Source organism: Archocentrus centrarchus, chromosome 23 (assembly GCF_007364275.1).
Source record: "Archocentrus centrarchus isolate MPI-CPG fArcCen1 chromosome 23, fArcCen1, whole genome shotgun sequence".
In the NCBI taxonomy this organism is placed as follows: Eukaryota; Metazoa; Chordata; class Actinopteri; order Cichliformes; family Cichlidae; genus Archocentrus; species Archocentrus centrarchus.
This window is the reverse complement of record NC_044368.1, coordinates 17,399,612-17,413,929: the sequence shown is the minus strand read 5'-3', so window position 1 is coordinate 17,413,929 and position 14,318 is coordinate 17,399,612. Positions and strand designations below refer to the sequence as shown.

General features: G+C 41.2%; 1 protein-coding gene across 3 annotated transcripts in view; it reads left to right on the top strand.

Annotated features, from left to right (window-relative positions):
- LOC115773443 (chemokine-like protein TAFA-5) overlaps positions 1 to 13,214 on the top strand; it is a 164,421-nt gene extending 151,207 nt beyond the window's left edge. For 2 of the 3 annotated variants that reach the window (XR_004019099.1, XR_004019100.1), the window contains exons 4-5: positions 6,519 to 6,718; positions 11,851 to 13,214. Coding sequence is in view for 1 of the 3 variants with exons in the window: in XM_030720183.1 (XP_030576043.1) it covers positions 11,851 to 11,859 (9 nt within the window). In the remaining 2 variants the exon portion in view is untranslated. The remainder of the gene's footprint in view (positions 1 to 6,518; positions 6,719 to 11,850) is intronic. The other variant, XM_030720183.1, reaches the window with a different exon arrangement.
- Positions 13,215 to 14,318: the final 1,104 nt, after the last annotated feature.

The window sequence follows — 14,318 nt, the reverse complement described above, 5'->3', positions numbered from 1 at the left end:
CTTATTGTTGACAGTGACATTTTGAGGGAGGTTACTTTTAGTAGCAGCGCACTCCAACCACAGCAGAAAAGGACACATATCAAGCAGAGACAGAGCTGTGATGCTAGAGCATGTAATTTATTTTCAGAATCAGGTTTCTTTCTGATAAAATGACAAGTTTCTCCTCTGAAGGACTGACCTACGTAACAGAAAATGAGATTCTTCGAAATAAGCATGTAAACAAGCTCTCCGGGGATTTATTCAATTGAGCTGATGAGCCCGCATGTTCGTCATCACCTTATTTTTTTCTGTTTTACCTGAGGACATTATTACATCTGCCAATATATGTAACATATCCATATGGATGTGAGGTGATAAATAAGCACTTACAGAAACTTTGGTTGAGAATGAGCTGCGAAAACATAACTGATGTGACAAAATGTTTTACTGTTCTGGCAAAATGACTAGCTTGTTCATTGTGTGCACTGCCTTTTTAATATGGCTGAGTTTATACACACGTCCCTGTTGACTGGCTTATTTGTCTGATACACCCACCGACAGGAGGAAAAAAAGGGACCTCAAAGCCTGCCGCACAATATTGCATTTCCATTTTATGAAAATGTCTGGAAACTGTAGCAAATGCTGCAAACCGTTTTCAGTGAACGTGTCCTAGGTTTTGTCAAGCTCTGGATCCCTCTGCAATAACAATAGCAACATCCAGTGTCTGCTAATGTTTGACAACTCTTAAAATGCATTTTGCTAGAGTGTTTTTATTCCATTTTTTAGTGTAATAATGGAAATGTCTGAATCTGCAGACTCATGTTATGCCCCTGTGATGTTCACTGGTGTCCAGGTAAGGCTGTAGGAAGTAACAGTGTGGAGAATTACAGCAAGCTAGTGTGTAGTCATGTGCTTTCTCGTGCACGCTCTACCCCCCCCCCCCCCCACACACACACACACACACCTTAGCCGAATACTGTATTTCTCTTGTTGTGAGCTGCATGTGACAAAGGACAGCTTCATTCTCCCAATAATAGATGGTTTACTCTAATTTTGCAACTAATTTGGTTAGTTGGCAGCAGGTCAGAAACATGACAGGATATTAAAAAAAAAGAAAAAGGAGAGGCAGAGTTTCTCAAAAGTAAAGATGGGCAGAGGTTCACCAATCTGCAAAAAAAAAAAAAAAAAAAAAAAAAAAAACTTCATCTACAAATTATGGAATAGAATAATGTTCCTTAATGTAAACTTGTGGGGATTTAGAATATGTCATCATCTACATTACATAATATCATCAAGAGCTTCAGAGAATCTGGAGAAATCTCTGTGTGCAAAGGACAAGGTTGTAGATCAATACTGGAAGCCTGCGATCTTCAGGCCCTCAGACAGCACTGCATTAAAAGCGAGCATGATCCTGTCATAGCAATCACTGCACGGGTTCAGGAACACTTCCACAAATCACTGTCCACGAGCACAGGTCACCGTGCCATCCACAGATGAAGCTCTGCCATGCAAATAAGAAGCTATATGTGAATATGACCCACCTTCTCTGGTCTAAAGCTCATTTGCAGTAGACTGAGGCAAAGTGAAAAATGGTTCTGTGGTTCAGACGAATCAAGTTTGAAATCATTTTTGGAAAATGGGGACCACCTGGCTTGTTACTTGTTATCAGCACTCAATTCAAAAGCCTGCATCCCTGATGGTATGAGGGTGGATCCCATCCAGAAGACGTGTTTTTCAAGGAAGGCCTTGCATATTTTAGCAAGACAATGCTGAACTACATACTGCATCTATTACAACAGCTTCATAGGAGAAGAACTGTGCTGCCTGCAGTCCAGACATTTAACCTGTTGAAAACATTTGGCGCATCGTGAAAAGAAAAATACAGCAAAGAAGACTCGGGACTGTTGAGCAGCTAGAATCCTATATCAGACAAAAACGTGACAGCATTCCTCTCCCAGACGTCCAGCAGCTGCTCTCCTCAGTGCACAGATGTTTAGAGACCATTGTTAAAAGAAGAGGGGAATGCTGCACAGTGGCAAACATGGCCCTGTGCCAACTTTTTTGAGGTGTGCTGCTGCTGCCATCAAATTAAAAATTAACTAATATTTTTTCTTAAACTGGTACATTTTACCATGTGACTGTTTTACCATATGATACCTATCCTGGTTACATTTTTCCTTGGTACCAAGAAAGATCTGGAGGGAAAAAAAAAATGCCAGGTAAAGAAACACTTTAGCAGCAGTGAGGGGTTAATTTCACTATACTAGAATACTTTCCCCACTCTATGATGCTAAAAGGTTTGAACATGCATTTTATCACAGTTACCGCAGTCAAATGCTGCCTTTGCAAGGTGCTTTCTTTTAGCAGAATGATATGTAGTCTCAGCAGTCATATTCCATACCTTCTTCTCTCAGTGAAAGGCTTACTGCTGTCTCTCTCCAGAGAGGAGGATGCTCTGCATCATGCCCTCCACCATTTTAGACTGGCAGATGAATCAGCGCAAGGAGCTATCTCTCTCCGCGTGTGCCGACGCGGGGAGCTCGGCGGGAAAGCGGCAGAGCGAGTGCGCCGTTAGAGGAGAAAAGCAAAATCACCTCAGGTTATCTGGTGCCTTTTGTGACAGCCTGATAAGAGGAACGATTCAAAACAGAGGCAGAAAAGCAGCGCAAGTGAAGAAAAGAGCAGTGTGAGTGAAAGACAGAGAGAGAGAGAGAGAGATTTGAGCCAGTCAGACATACAGCATCGTAAATCATTAAGTCATTTTCAGTTGGTTCATGTCAAGCAGTGGCTCTTGTTAAACTCTTCAGTGCCCATTAACTTCATACACAAGGACATTCGCTTCCAAAGCTTTTTTTTTGTTTTTTTCCCATCAAGTTATAAAATCCAACACATTGCTTTGCCAGTACTTTCTAGAGAATATTGCACGGCAATTCACAAAAAAGCGCTTGTTATTATGAAAAAGAAAAACACAATATAATTTTAGTCATTGCAGGAAACAGTGAAAAGGAAGACAGATCCAAAACAAGTGGAATGGCTAAAAATCCTTAGATGTCTAACTAAGTCTTAATCATATGTTGCATTAGGACAATCCTGATTGGGGTATTTAGACTTTGAGCAGAGTGCTATGAGCAGAAGTGGCACCTACTGAGAGAAAGACTGTGATTACTGTAATCAAGACTTTTTCACTGGGGAGAGGAGAGGAGAGAAAACACAGTGAGATGTGGAGTGGGGAAGAGCGGTTACTATAGCCTCTTCAAGTTGAAAAAAAAAAATCATAATATTTGATAAAACGAGCTCATACACATATTATACATAGTATATGCATATTTTATAACCGTCGGGATTCTGTGCGTGAATTCATACTGTATGCATACATGTTTGTGGACATCCTGCCATAAATGATCTACTACAAATGGGCCAGTTTGCACTAGATGATCTCCCAGTCTGTGTCTCCCTGTAAGCTTGTGTGGTATTTACACGTTTGTATTTCTGCCAGTGACAGCAAGTGTTCAGCCGAGTATGAAAAAGCTTTTTCAACTGGGGCTTGTAAGCGAGTGCTGATACCCCCCCGTCTTTCCCCCCTCCATCACTTCTTTTTGTTTCTTCTTCTCAGTCTTTCTGTGGATCCAGCTCAAGCTGGGCCTTAAGGTATCCCCCAGTGCCCCACCATCACCATGCCCCCCCTCACCCCCACCCCCTGTGGTTGCGGGTCAGTATCGGCCTTGGTAATTGATCCCTCTGGGCCCTCCAGCCACATCCAACTGTGGGTTGAATAGAATCACCACTAAGAAGACAGCTGCTTGGCCACCCCAGACAGGCCAGAAGAAAGAGAGAAAGAGAAAGAAACCCTGTTGCTGCTAACCATTAGCTCTGTCTGCCAGCTTCCTTCTAGAGGGAGCCAAGTCAGCACATTGCATTGGCTTGGAGAATACTAAATCCTCCATTTTGGGAAGGTGGGAAAAATGTTGGGACTATAAACAGCGAGAGGAATTGACTCGAAGAACAAAAAAGTCTATTTCTAGGTTCTTATCAACAGTCTGAGAGCTTGTGGGATTGATCTGACCCATGTTGCTAAAACCCAAAGTCGCCACTTGCCAGTGAAGGAATACCTGCCTTATTTCATCCGGAATTTCAACCCTGCTCTGCTCCAGGGTTTAAACCATTTCCATGCGGCCAGAAGTGGAAGCTGAGTCCATAAAGCACAGACTGATTGTTGGCTTATGTTTGCACTGCAAGCAGTTTGGGGTCCCAAGAGGTGCAGGTGTATTCCAACATGAAGGAAACAACAAATGCACTCATGCAAGGACCAAACATGGGCACACTCACACCCAAGTGGAGTATACTGTTTTACCTCTGATCTCAGAAAAGCACATTTCCCTGAAATGTCTCCTTTTCAAGCAGTGAAAGAGAAAAGCAACCGTGTTGTTCAGCTGTGAGGCAAGGCATTTACCAAATAGGTCTGTGGATTTTCAATTTGTTATGGAAGAGGAGAATTTTTCCTCAGTTGAGAATCAGTCCAATTCATTTTTCTGTTTTGTTTCTTTCATTATGGAGATAAGTCGTTTTTACTGGACATTAATTACTGTACAGCAATTAATGAAAGTGTAATAGTCACAGTAATAGTGTAACCCCTCCACAATACTGCCAATAAAATTTTGCGCCAGTCCTCTTAGTGAGATATTATCTTGCGAAAGTGAAAGCTTTGACCTGCTGGAGCTACCAAAACACTCTCATCCAAGGGTGCTGTGATATGCCCACTGGTTGATGAAATCCTGTTAATTGTGGAGCCTCAAGCTGAGCTGTCACAATCCTGGAGTTTTGAAACCGAACACAATAAGCTGAAAATTATGTTTTCTATAAAGCTAGTTGGCCATTAGAAATGATGCAGGTTTAAGGCACGTATGCATTAGCTTTGCTTTTCAAACCCAGGAGTTTTGTCTATTGTTAATGTATGTTCTTGCAAAGGCCCTGGCATCTCAAAGAAATGGTGTCCTTTGGGATTGGTGCCTCGACCCACTGGCCGTGGCAACCTCCATGTGACCACTTTTGATCACAGTCCCAATTGCACAGCTCACCTGGTGTTTCCAAACAGGTGCGGTCCAACTCGGTCTGACTACAACCAGCCTTAGACAGGTTGGTGAAGCCTTACAAATAATTCCAGTGTAATGAATAAATGCAGACAGATTGGCAACACATTGCAATCAGTCTGAGTCAGTCTGTGGAAACTCCTCTGCAATGCGTCTCTTTGCAGTAGAGACTCAGCTGGTTGCAGCTGGTGTGTTCTGGTCACTGAATGTAAGTAGTTAATATGAATTTCTGTTTAATGTGAATTTCAGTGTATGTTGACAGCAACACGTTTGTGATTTTTCCAAGTGGTCGCAGTTAATCGCCATACTATCAAAACAGATTGCATGCAATTGGCAACTTGACCCCATTCAATCAGAGACTGATGGCATCGGAGCCTTTCAGTTTTAGCATTTCACATGATTATCATGATTATAGCTGCACAGTCAAAGTGACAATAAACATCCTGAATCTGGACTTTCACCAAAGTTGCTCTGAAGATGGCGGCTGGCTGCGAGTGGTCACAGACCTGGTCCCCATCTTTGAACCAACCATTATAAAGGCCCAGAGTCACATTAATTTTGGTCATGCCACTGTCTCCACCCACTGTTTTGTGTATTGTGACTGTAGCATCACTGCTTAGTTTAAATTTAAGCACCAAAAACTACTTGGATAGGTTACATTTAAATGGGATCCTAAGGGGACCTTCTGTAACCATCTGTATTTGATGCCTCGTGTGTATATATTAGATGCCACAGGCTCTTAAAAAAAATGCCCTTGGAAAGGAACAAGGTGGTGCTGCAGGAAGAAAGCAGTTGTTTACCAAAATCGCCAGACTCCAAACTCTGGGACCAAAGATCTACACCAGAATTAATGGCAATTCATGCAGTAGTTGTTGAGGTACTTTAAATGAACTAAAGTGGTAGAAAGACTGATTATTATCACAGCATAATAATGCAATATTACATATAACTATGTGGGCCTGAAAATATGGTATAAAACATGACTCTTATTAATGCTTATAAAGCTATTATGTTCAATAAAGAACATAAATTTACAAATGATTTCAGTATAATGAATCATGAATGAATCAGTGTTTTACATTTATAGCATATTAAAATAAAATCACTGGAGAAACAGAAGGCCTCTTTCTAGTTTCCTTCCATGTGGGCTACCGTTAAGAAGAATCAGACCGTATTTAACTCCCACACTTCTATATTTAACTGGAGCACAAGAAACAAACAAAAACAAAAAGCTGTTCCCAGCACATGCATAGAATAGCTCTCCACATTTAGACAAATCCAAAGAGGCACATCTCCACGACACCGTAATAAGACAAATTTGGTAATGGTGGTAGTGGCGGCGGTGGTGCTGCGACTGTGTCTAAATCTGGAAAAACAAATTAATAGAAATGAAACTCTGCATCACTGAGCTTTATAACCATACCGCCTTGCCCTGTGCCTCTCTCCCCTCAGGCCCTATGACGTGACAAGAGTCCCCCTCGACACTCTTGCACTATGGAGAGCATTGATGACCCCTTGACAGACAGCCAAAATCCAGCTACCAACACCACCACCACCACCATTACAACAGCTCCACCCATACCTCGGTCCCGCAAAGGCAGGAAGCAACACAAGCAGCTACAGAGCACCAAGGGCCTTGTGGAGGCAGTAAGGTACAAGCTAAATCCCTTAAAGCAGGATCAGAATCCATTCATTTGTGACTAGAGGAGGATTTTTAAGACTGATATCAATACTTGGTGATTAAAAAAATCATTTAGAGACATGAGATATAAACAGATTTCCGTAATGTTTGTTACGTGTCATCATTTATTAGTTATTTATGAGTCCTAATAAGATCATATGACAGTGCAGATTGAAAATAAAAGCTATTTTCGGCCACTCCCTTGAAGCTAGTTTAGCACGTGACTTCACAGGGGAGACTGAGCTTGTCTGTTCCTCATGGTCGAATGTCCTTTAAAATCATTACAACCAATATTATGGAGTCATTACAACACAAAGACCTCATCTTTCAGCTTTAGCAGAGCACACAAACAGCAGGAAGCGCGGACTCACATAAATCCTGATACAATTTAAGCGACCGTCTGCTTGTTTGATATCCTTGTTTGGCTTACGTGTTTTGCCATAAGCTGACAATTTCCCTAGTGTGTGTTTAACCAGAGAAAATCCATGTGTGCAGCAAAACCCCTCAGTGTATTTGCAGCCTGGTTTATTGGCATGCCTTGTATATTGTTTTAAAGTCTTGTGTCAGATGGTTGCCGTGCACTCAAATAAAACAAGGCGCCAGACTGATATTAATAAATAGTGATTGGGAAATAGAGAGTAGCCATGTAGTAAATTTAAGGTACAGCATTGTAAAAAAGGGATAAGGCCAAAGTCGTAAAGATGGCCACTCTCGTGGAGTCTTTGAAAAACAGGCTCTTCTTTTGATCAATATTGTCAGCATTTATGGCCCATGTTATAATTTGCTTTTGAGGGAAAATGTGATCCTGCTGCTTTTCAGTCCAGACAGCAAGTCTTCAGTAGATTTTGAGACTATAAATAGAAACAGGGTGGAATGTGTGCTGTGAACTCGGGTCTCTGCACAGTGCATCAAGAAATTATTGTCTGTTTACTCACAGAAGAGGCTATCTGAGATTGGATTTAACCATTTGATCCTGTAATATATATTCAGAAGGAAGACAATTCTGCATTGCCTGCAAGCATCTGATCTCATACAGAGCCATGCAACAAAGTAGCAGCTGCAGTCTACTCATAAAAGTACTGAAGAACGTGTTGGCAACATTGTCACCAGCCTGATGCCACCATGGTTAAATCTGTTCTAATACTCCCTCTTGAGCATTAATTTCTGATCATATTGTAGAATGCAGATAGCGAACTGTGTTTGCTTTGATGTTCTGAAGAAATGCAGTATGAAAGGGTTGATAATGACATAACACATAGCTTTGAACTCTTTCCTAATGTGGAATGGGGCCTAGTGTCTGGAGGCGCATGCATGCATGTTCATGTATTTTGATCTCAGCATCTGCTTCAGGCATTATCCAACTTCACAGCATGTAATGAGCGATTTCCCATCCCTTATTAACCTGTGGATCATTCCTAACCAACAAGTTCACTTATGAATATTCATCTGGAATCATGTTGTGCCGCTTGCGTGCTAAAATCTAAAGAGAGAGCGTGCTCAGCTGCACAAGACTTAACATTAAACAGCGAGGGCAGAAACAAGCATTAGAAACGAGCATGGTGAGGCAATCCGAATGCAGAAGCACTTTGGAATGACAGCTGAGCGGGAGGGCTTCGGCAGAGCTTCCAGCGAATGTACAAAAACATATCAATTAATCAACTGAGTCCTCTTGAGATGTCGCATTATTCACATCAAACGGTGTCTCAATAAAGAGCGCGGATAGGCAAAGTGAATCAATTTTCTTTCATGTGTGCCCACTGACTTGTTCACCATGGGTCACAGGGCTGTGACATTTCGAGGAGAGTCAGCAAGAGTTCACACAGAGAAGAAATGTCAAGCCGGTGCCATATGTTCGGGTGCATTCGCTTTCAATACTTCCAACTCCCAGCTGCAGAGCGACGCCACATGGGTTGCTAATATAGTTTTCTTTAGAGCAGTACAATACAAACGGCAGCCACCACATATGTATGCACACTCTCATTGTATTAAAGCATTTCAGCTGTGGCCCTGAGACAGGAAACGCTCTGTACGGTCCCTGAAACAAAATGTTTTCCGCGTCCTCGATCGAATGCTGCTGGGCGCATATCGATATGTATCGAGCGGTTTGCCCGCTTGCGACATAACAAGAGAAGGCTGCACAAATTACACATTAACACAGGTGGATTCAGTCCATGACGCTCCCTTCTCTTACTATGACACCCCCAGCAGTTATCAGTCTCAATCGAAAGTCTGATTTCTGATTTCAGCAGCAGGGCCACTGTCCTAAAAGTTTGCCCAGAGCACCACTGCATAATATTTCCCTCAACTCTGCATTTTCTCCCGCCACAAGAGTGTAAAATATTTGCTCGCTGTCTGCATAGTCGCTTCCTGATAAACTCGGAGTAATAATCACCTACGGCCTGTGAATTTTATTCATGGGGCAAATTCATCTCATATTCATCTGACATTCGCTCCTGTTTTTAAATGGAAAGGCTTGCACTTCTCTGAGACGAGGCTTGTGTGCGAGATTTATGGGGAACCATTCGCAACAGTGTGGGTGTGAGAGGAAAAGGGAGAGGAAAAAAACATAAAGACAATATAAAAAAATCACCGTGGTAGACACAAACTGTGGAGCAGCAGCTTGAATAAAACAAGACCGTGTCTATATGCCATGTCTACTTAAAATCACTTGCATTGTATTTCTTTTCTTCCGCATTTCTGTGCAACTAATTTTTTCTCTTTCCATTTTACCAGTGGCTTCTCACTACTGCACTGCAGTCTCTGTGTGCCCCCTAGGAAACTATGCTTAATGTGCTAGGATTAAACACCTGTTTTGGGCAGGTGTCACAGTCAGGTAGTTAGCACAGCCCTTTAACCAAGTAAACTTTTGGGTCATTTCATGCCCAGCTCCAGCAAAACCATGGCATTATCACCATTAAAGCCCAAGCTCATTGAGATGTTTGTTATTCCCAGAGCATACGACATTGTCATCTGTGATACATGCTAGAACCCCGTTCAACACCTGCCCCTTTTATGGTAATTTGCACCCTGTGAAATCATCAAGAGTTCATTATTATGAATTAAGCTTCAGTGGCGATGTCTTGGAAGGCATCAGCACCTCTATCAAGTTGGCTGTGTGACTGGCGGGGGCCAGATGGTAAGGAGGCTTCGAGATTTGTCTTTCTGCTGGTAGATTAATTGTTTTTCAGTGTCTGCACTGTGAGACTTGTTTTGTTACTGGGTTATACCCCCTAAAGAATTCTAAATATTTGACTCGTAAAGCACTCAGACAATCCTGTAATTAACATCTGAGTCTGGCAAGGAGCAATAGGCATGCATGACGCTTATATCAACACATTGGCAGCAAAAAAAAATCTTTTTTTTTTTTCTTTAGAAGAATAGGCTGACATACTGAGAATGATCCTTGTTAGATTTGCTGCTGAAAATTCAAAATCTCTCTCATGTGTTTGTGTTAAAATGATGCTTCGATTAGCCTCCGCTAAGCTTTACTTTTTTTATGTTATGGCTGAGAAGAAGAGAAACGGTTAAAGTCTGCACTTTGTTTTTTGACTGGACTGAATATTAGGCTAGCTTAGCTTAGCAAGAAAAAATATAAATGCGCACACACAAAAAAATAAACCCTATGTCAACGGTCTGAAAATATCCCTGTTAACATCTGTAAAGATCACAAACACCAGTCGTGTATAATGTCAGAACTCCAAAATGGTGGAATGTTTTTTATATATTTATTAATTAAGGAGCTTTTGAGATGCCCATATGTGATTTTTAATCTTTGGATAGAACCAGGTGAGCTTTTTCATTTTGCTTAATTCTTTTTGATAAGCTAAATTGACCATCAGCATAGTAACAGCTTTTCATTTAGTGTGACTGTTTTTTCACTCATTTTACCTGACCAATTTTAGAGCAGTGTTTTTTGTTAGGCCACTTAGCACTGACCTATGAATCACTCATGCACAAAAAGGCTCCTAACACAAGGGATGAACCAGTGTTGTGTCTACACATAAAAAAACAACTTAGCAAACAACTCATTTCAAATTGTATCTTTAGGCACTTAGTAGCAACTTATCACAAAAACACATAATTTATTCCCATTCATTTGGTTAGCCCACAAGATACAAATGTGAACTTTTTGGTTCAAATTGTCAACAATATGTATGGAGACGGTTAGGAGAGAGGTATAACAGTGAGTATCTACAGCCATCTGTAGGGGCTTTTGTCAAGATTTATGGAGTTATGAATGCAGAAAAGTATCCTCGGATATTGATCCACTATGCAATACCTGGAAAGCACCTGACTGGCTTCATTTTCACCATGACAGTGTTACCAAACACACTGCCAGTGCAGTAAAAGCATGCCTGGGTAGAAAAAAAAGAAAAATGAATGGAATACCATCACTCATGGATTGTCCTTCTCAGAGCAGTGTTGAAGCAGTGTGGGATCAAAAAAGAAGCCAACATCCAAAGAAAAGCTTTGAATGTCCTTCAAGAAGCCTGGAGAAGTTTTCTTGAAGACTACTGAAAGAAATGAGGAGAAAGCTGCCTCAGAGAGTTCAGGCTGTGTTGAACAATAAAGGTGGTCACACCAAATACTGACTTTCAAGCTCATTACAATTGTACAAACTCTGTTTTTGCCTTATATACTGCGTTTCCATGTATGTTTGTACGGTTCAATAAATCCCTGCACCTATTTCCCAAATTATAAAGAAATAAGGGGTGGCTCAAGACTTATGCACAGTTCTGTATATACATGAGTGGTATCAGTCTTCTCATGCAACTCTTGGCAAGCACGTAAACTGATTTTCTAACTCTAAAAGGAGATGATAATACTTATTAGAATGAAAAAGAGCATTTCTACTGCAAATCAAAAGTCAGTGTCACAAATAAATGTAAATTGTTAAACATTTACAGTGTAACATTATTACACAGAGTATTTGAAATACACAAAGTGCACTTTCTTTCTAGTGGCCATGGAAGTGCAATTAAGTTGAGTCAAAATGTTTTTGATACAGTACATCCTCAGAAATTTCTCTGTGGAGCTGAGCGTGACTGTGACTCAGCGCTAAAACAGTTCTCTCATGTTTGCTTTGTTCTTGTTGATTCACAGGTCTCGTAACACAGCCAGAGACGGGAAAACCAGGGAGTGACTGTTTGAGGGAGTCAGCTCTCCCCACAACACTGGACAAACATGCTATAAAACACTTCCTGTTTCCTGTGACTGGCCACTGCGGGTTTCTGACTGCTCCCTCCTGCTATCTGTCGTTGGGTCAACACGTTGCGTCCACCTCCTCTCCACTGTATCTGCCTGCTCTGTGCATTTAGCAGCACATGCTCATGCCACGGAGGTTTGGACACCTTAAAAATCCCATGAATGGTTTTTTGCCTCATTGGAAGTCCACTGTTTGGAGCTGCTAACTGCTTTTAATATGGGATTTCCCACATCTCTCTCCTAGACTCTAGTGCCGGAGTTCCAGAGCATAGACAGGATCATTACCGAACACTCCGTGATGCTTCTCGGACCATCTTGCAAGGCCGTAAAAACAAACTGAGCGCACTCTGCTGTGAATAGGCCTTCTGCTGGAGTAAACCTCCCATATTTTTATAGACCAAAGAGCAAAACAACAAATATGATCATTATGACAGAGAGGACCATCTGGCAAAGACACACAGAAACTTCGTTAACATGCTTTGTGTGTCACCACCGACCAACGACTGCCCCCACAGAGACTCGGTGCACAAGCAGACCGACGCAAAACAAACACTTGCAGCCGGTGGCATATGTGCCGAACACAATCAAAGGAGTACTTTTAAAACTTTGCAGACATTTTTTTTCTCAGACTAAGCTCACCACTGTATTTTGGAACTGGACATATAGGTACTACATACGTATAACTGTGTATCAAAAAAAGAAAAAAAAGAAAAAAAATCCGATTTGCATTTTTCAGTAGCTAAAGTTGGGACAGGAAGAATTGTTGTGTTGATCATGGATGCAGAGAGCAAATCATATCAGAGAAATGATAAATATCTACAGAGAGTATTAAATGCTGTTAAGTCTGAAAAGAAGGAGTAAAGAAATGTCATTAAATGTATTTTGAAAGGCCCTAAAAAGTTATATATTTAACAGTTTTATATGTTGTACCTTTGTAGAGAAGCTTATTGGACTTAAAATGTGATCACAATGGCAGTTTAGTAGGATGTGAACAAATGCTGTTGTTCTCATCACTGCTGGCTCGTAGTCCCAGGTTTTCCGTTCACACCTCAGTAGCCGCTTTCTTTTCATGGTCATCTTACAAGTCACTGTCTATCAGAACCATTAATGAAAAAAAAGGAAAGTGACACAATTTATTAAGGACTGATGTGCAGCCAACCGAACATTGTAAATCTATGGTAGTCAGTGGAAGCCATTGAAATCTGCTAATTTGCTATGATATTGTATTGTACACGGTGTGGAATACTGACTCATTTCCTCTCTATGCGTTCTGATCTCTTAATTTATTTTTGTGCCTGTGGTTTTTTTAATTATTATTGTTTCTTTTGCTGTTTTCTTTCTTTTTTTTTGCACAGATCCAGCTTCTCTCCGCTGGCGATGAATACAGTGAGGAGAGATAGAAAGCAAAAGCAGAGGAAGCACTGCAGAAGTTTTAGTCATTTACATACATTTTATATCATGAAATATTTTAAGAATAAATATATGACAAGAAACGTCCCCGGCAAATTTAGATGGTCTTGGTGTTCAAGGTCATCAAGGAGAACTTTAATTGATCTTACTCTGGTCTTTTCTAATGAATGTATGTGTTCTGGCGCCAAAGAAGGTACTAAAAATTAAAGTTTCCTTTTCCTTCCCAGGTGATTCAGAGGATTTATAGTCAGGTTGTTTTTGGAGTGAATTCATAAGAAATTTGGTGGAAAATATCAACAGCAAAGGGAATCAAAGCCACCTTAATCAAAAGTACTGTTTCAGATGAGCCAGTCACAAGTGGACAACTTAGCACGTCTCTTCACACCTGAATGTTGTTCCACATGCTCAAGCGACCACTTGTGCTTGCATCTAATTTTCCTGCACTCATCATTTTTGTTTGCAAACCTGAAATCCACTGTTTTTAACTGGCGGGAGGTATCAGAATACTTACCTGTGTGCTAGCAAATTCAGTGAAGAAGAAATGTGGCACAGCACACGAAAGACGCAGACCCAGAATTGCGCCTGTGCACAACAAACAGCCAAGCAATGAACAGCCGAACTTTCCAATATTTCCAGTGTTTATCTTAACTTCACTGCCTGCAAATATCTCTCAAAAATGTGCCAGAAAAATGTAGTTTATGGAACAGTTTCTGATGCATAAACTGAGAATAAACAGCGCACTATTTTGTCCGAAATCCTCATCCAGCAAACCTCTCGGCTATAAGGGATAAGCCCCCGATTCCCCCTCCTGCTGCAACCCTCCCAGGGATTTGTGCCTTCTCCTAATCTCAAGCTGGGGATCTTTCACGTATTTAAAGCGTTAAGCACAAACAGGGGCCACTTTATACTGGATTCTGTAATGTATAGGGAGCCAGTGCAAGGCTGCTAACACTAGA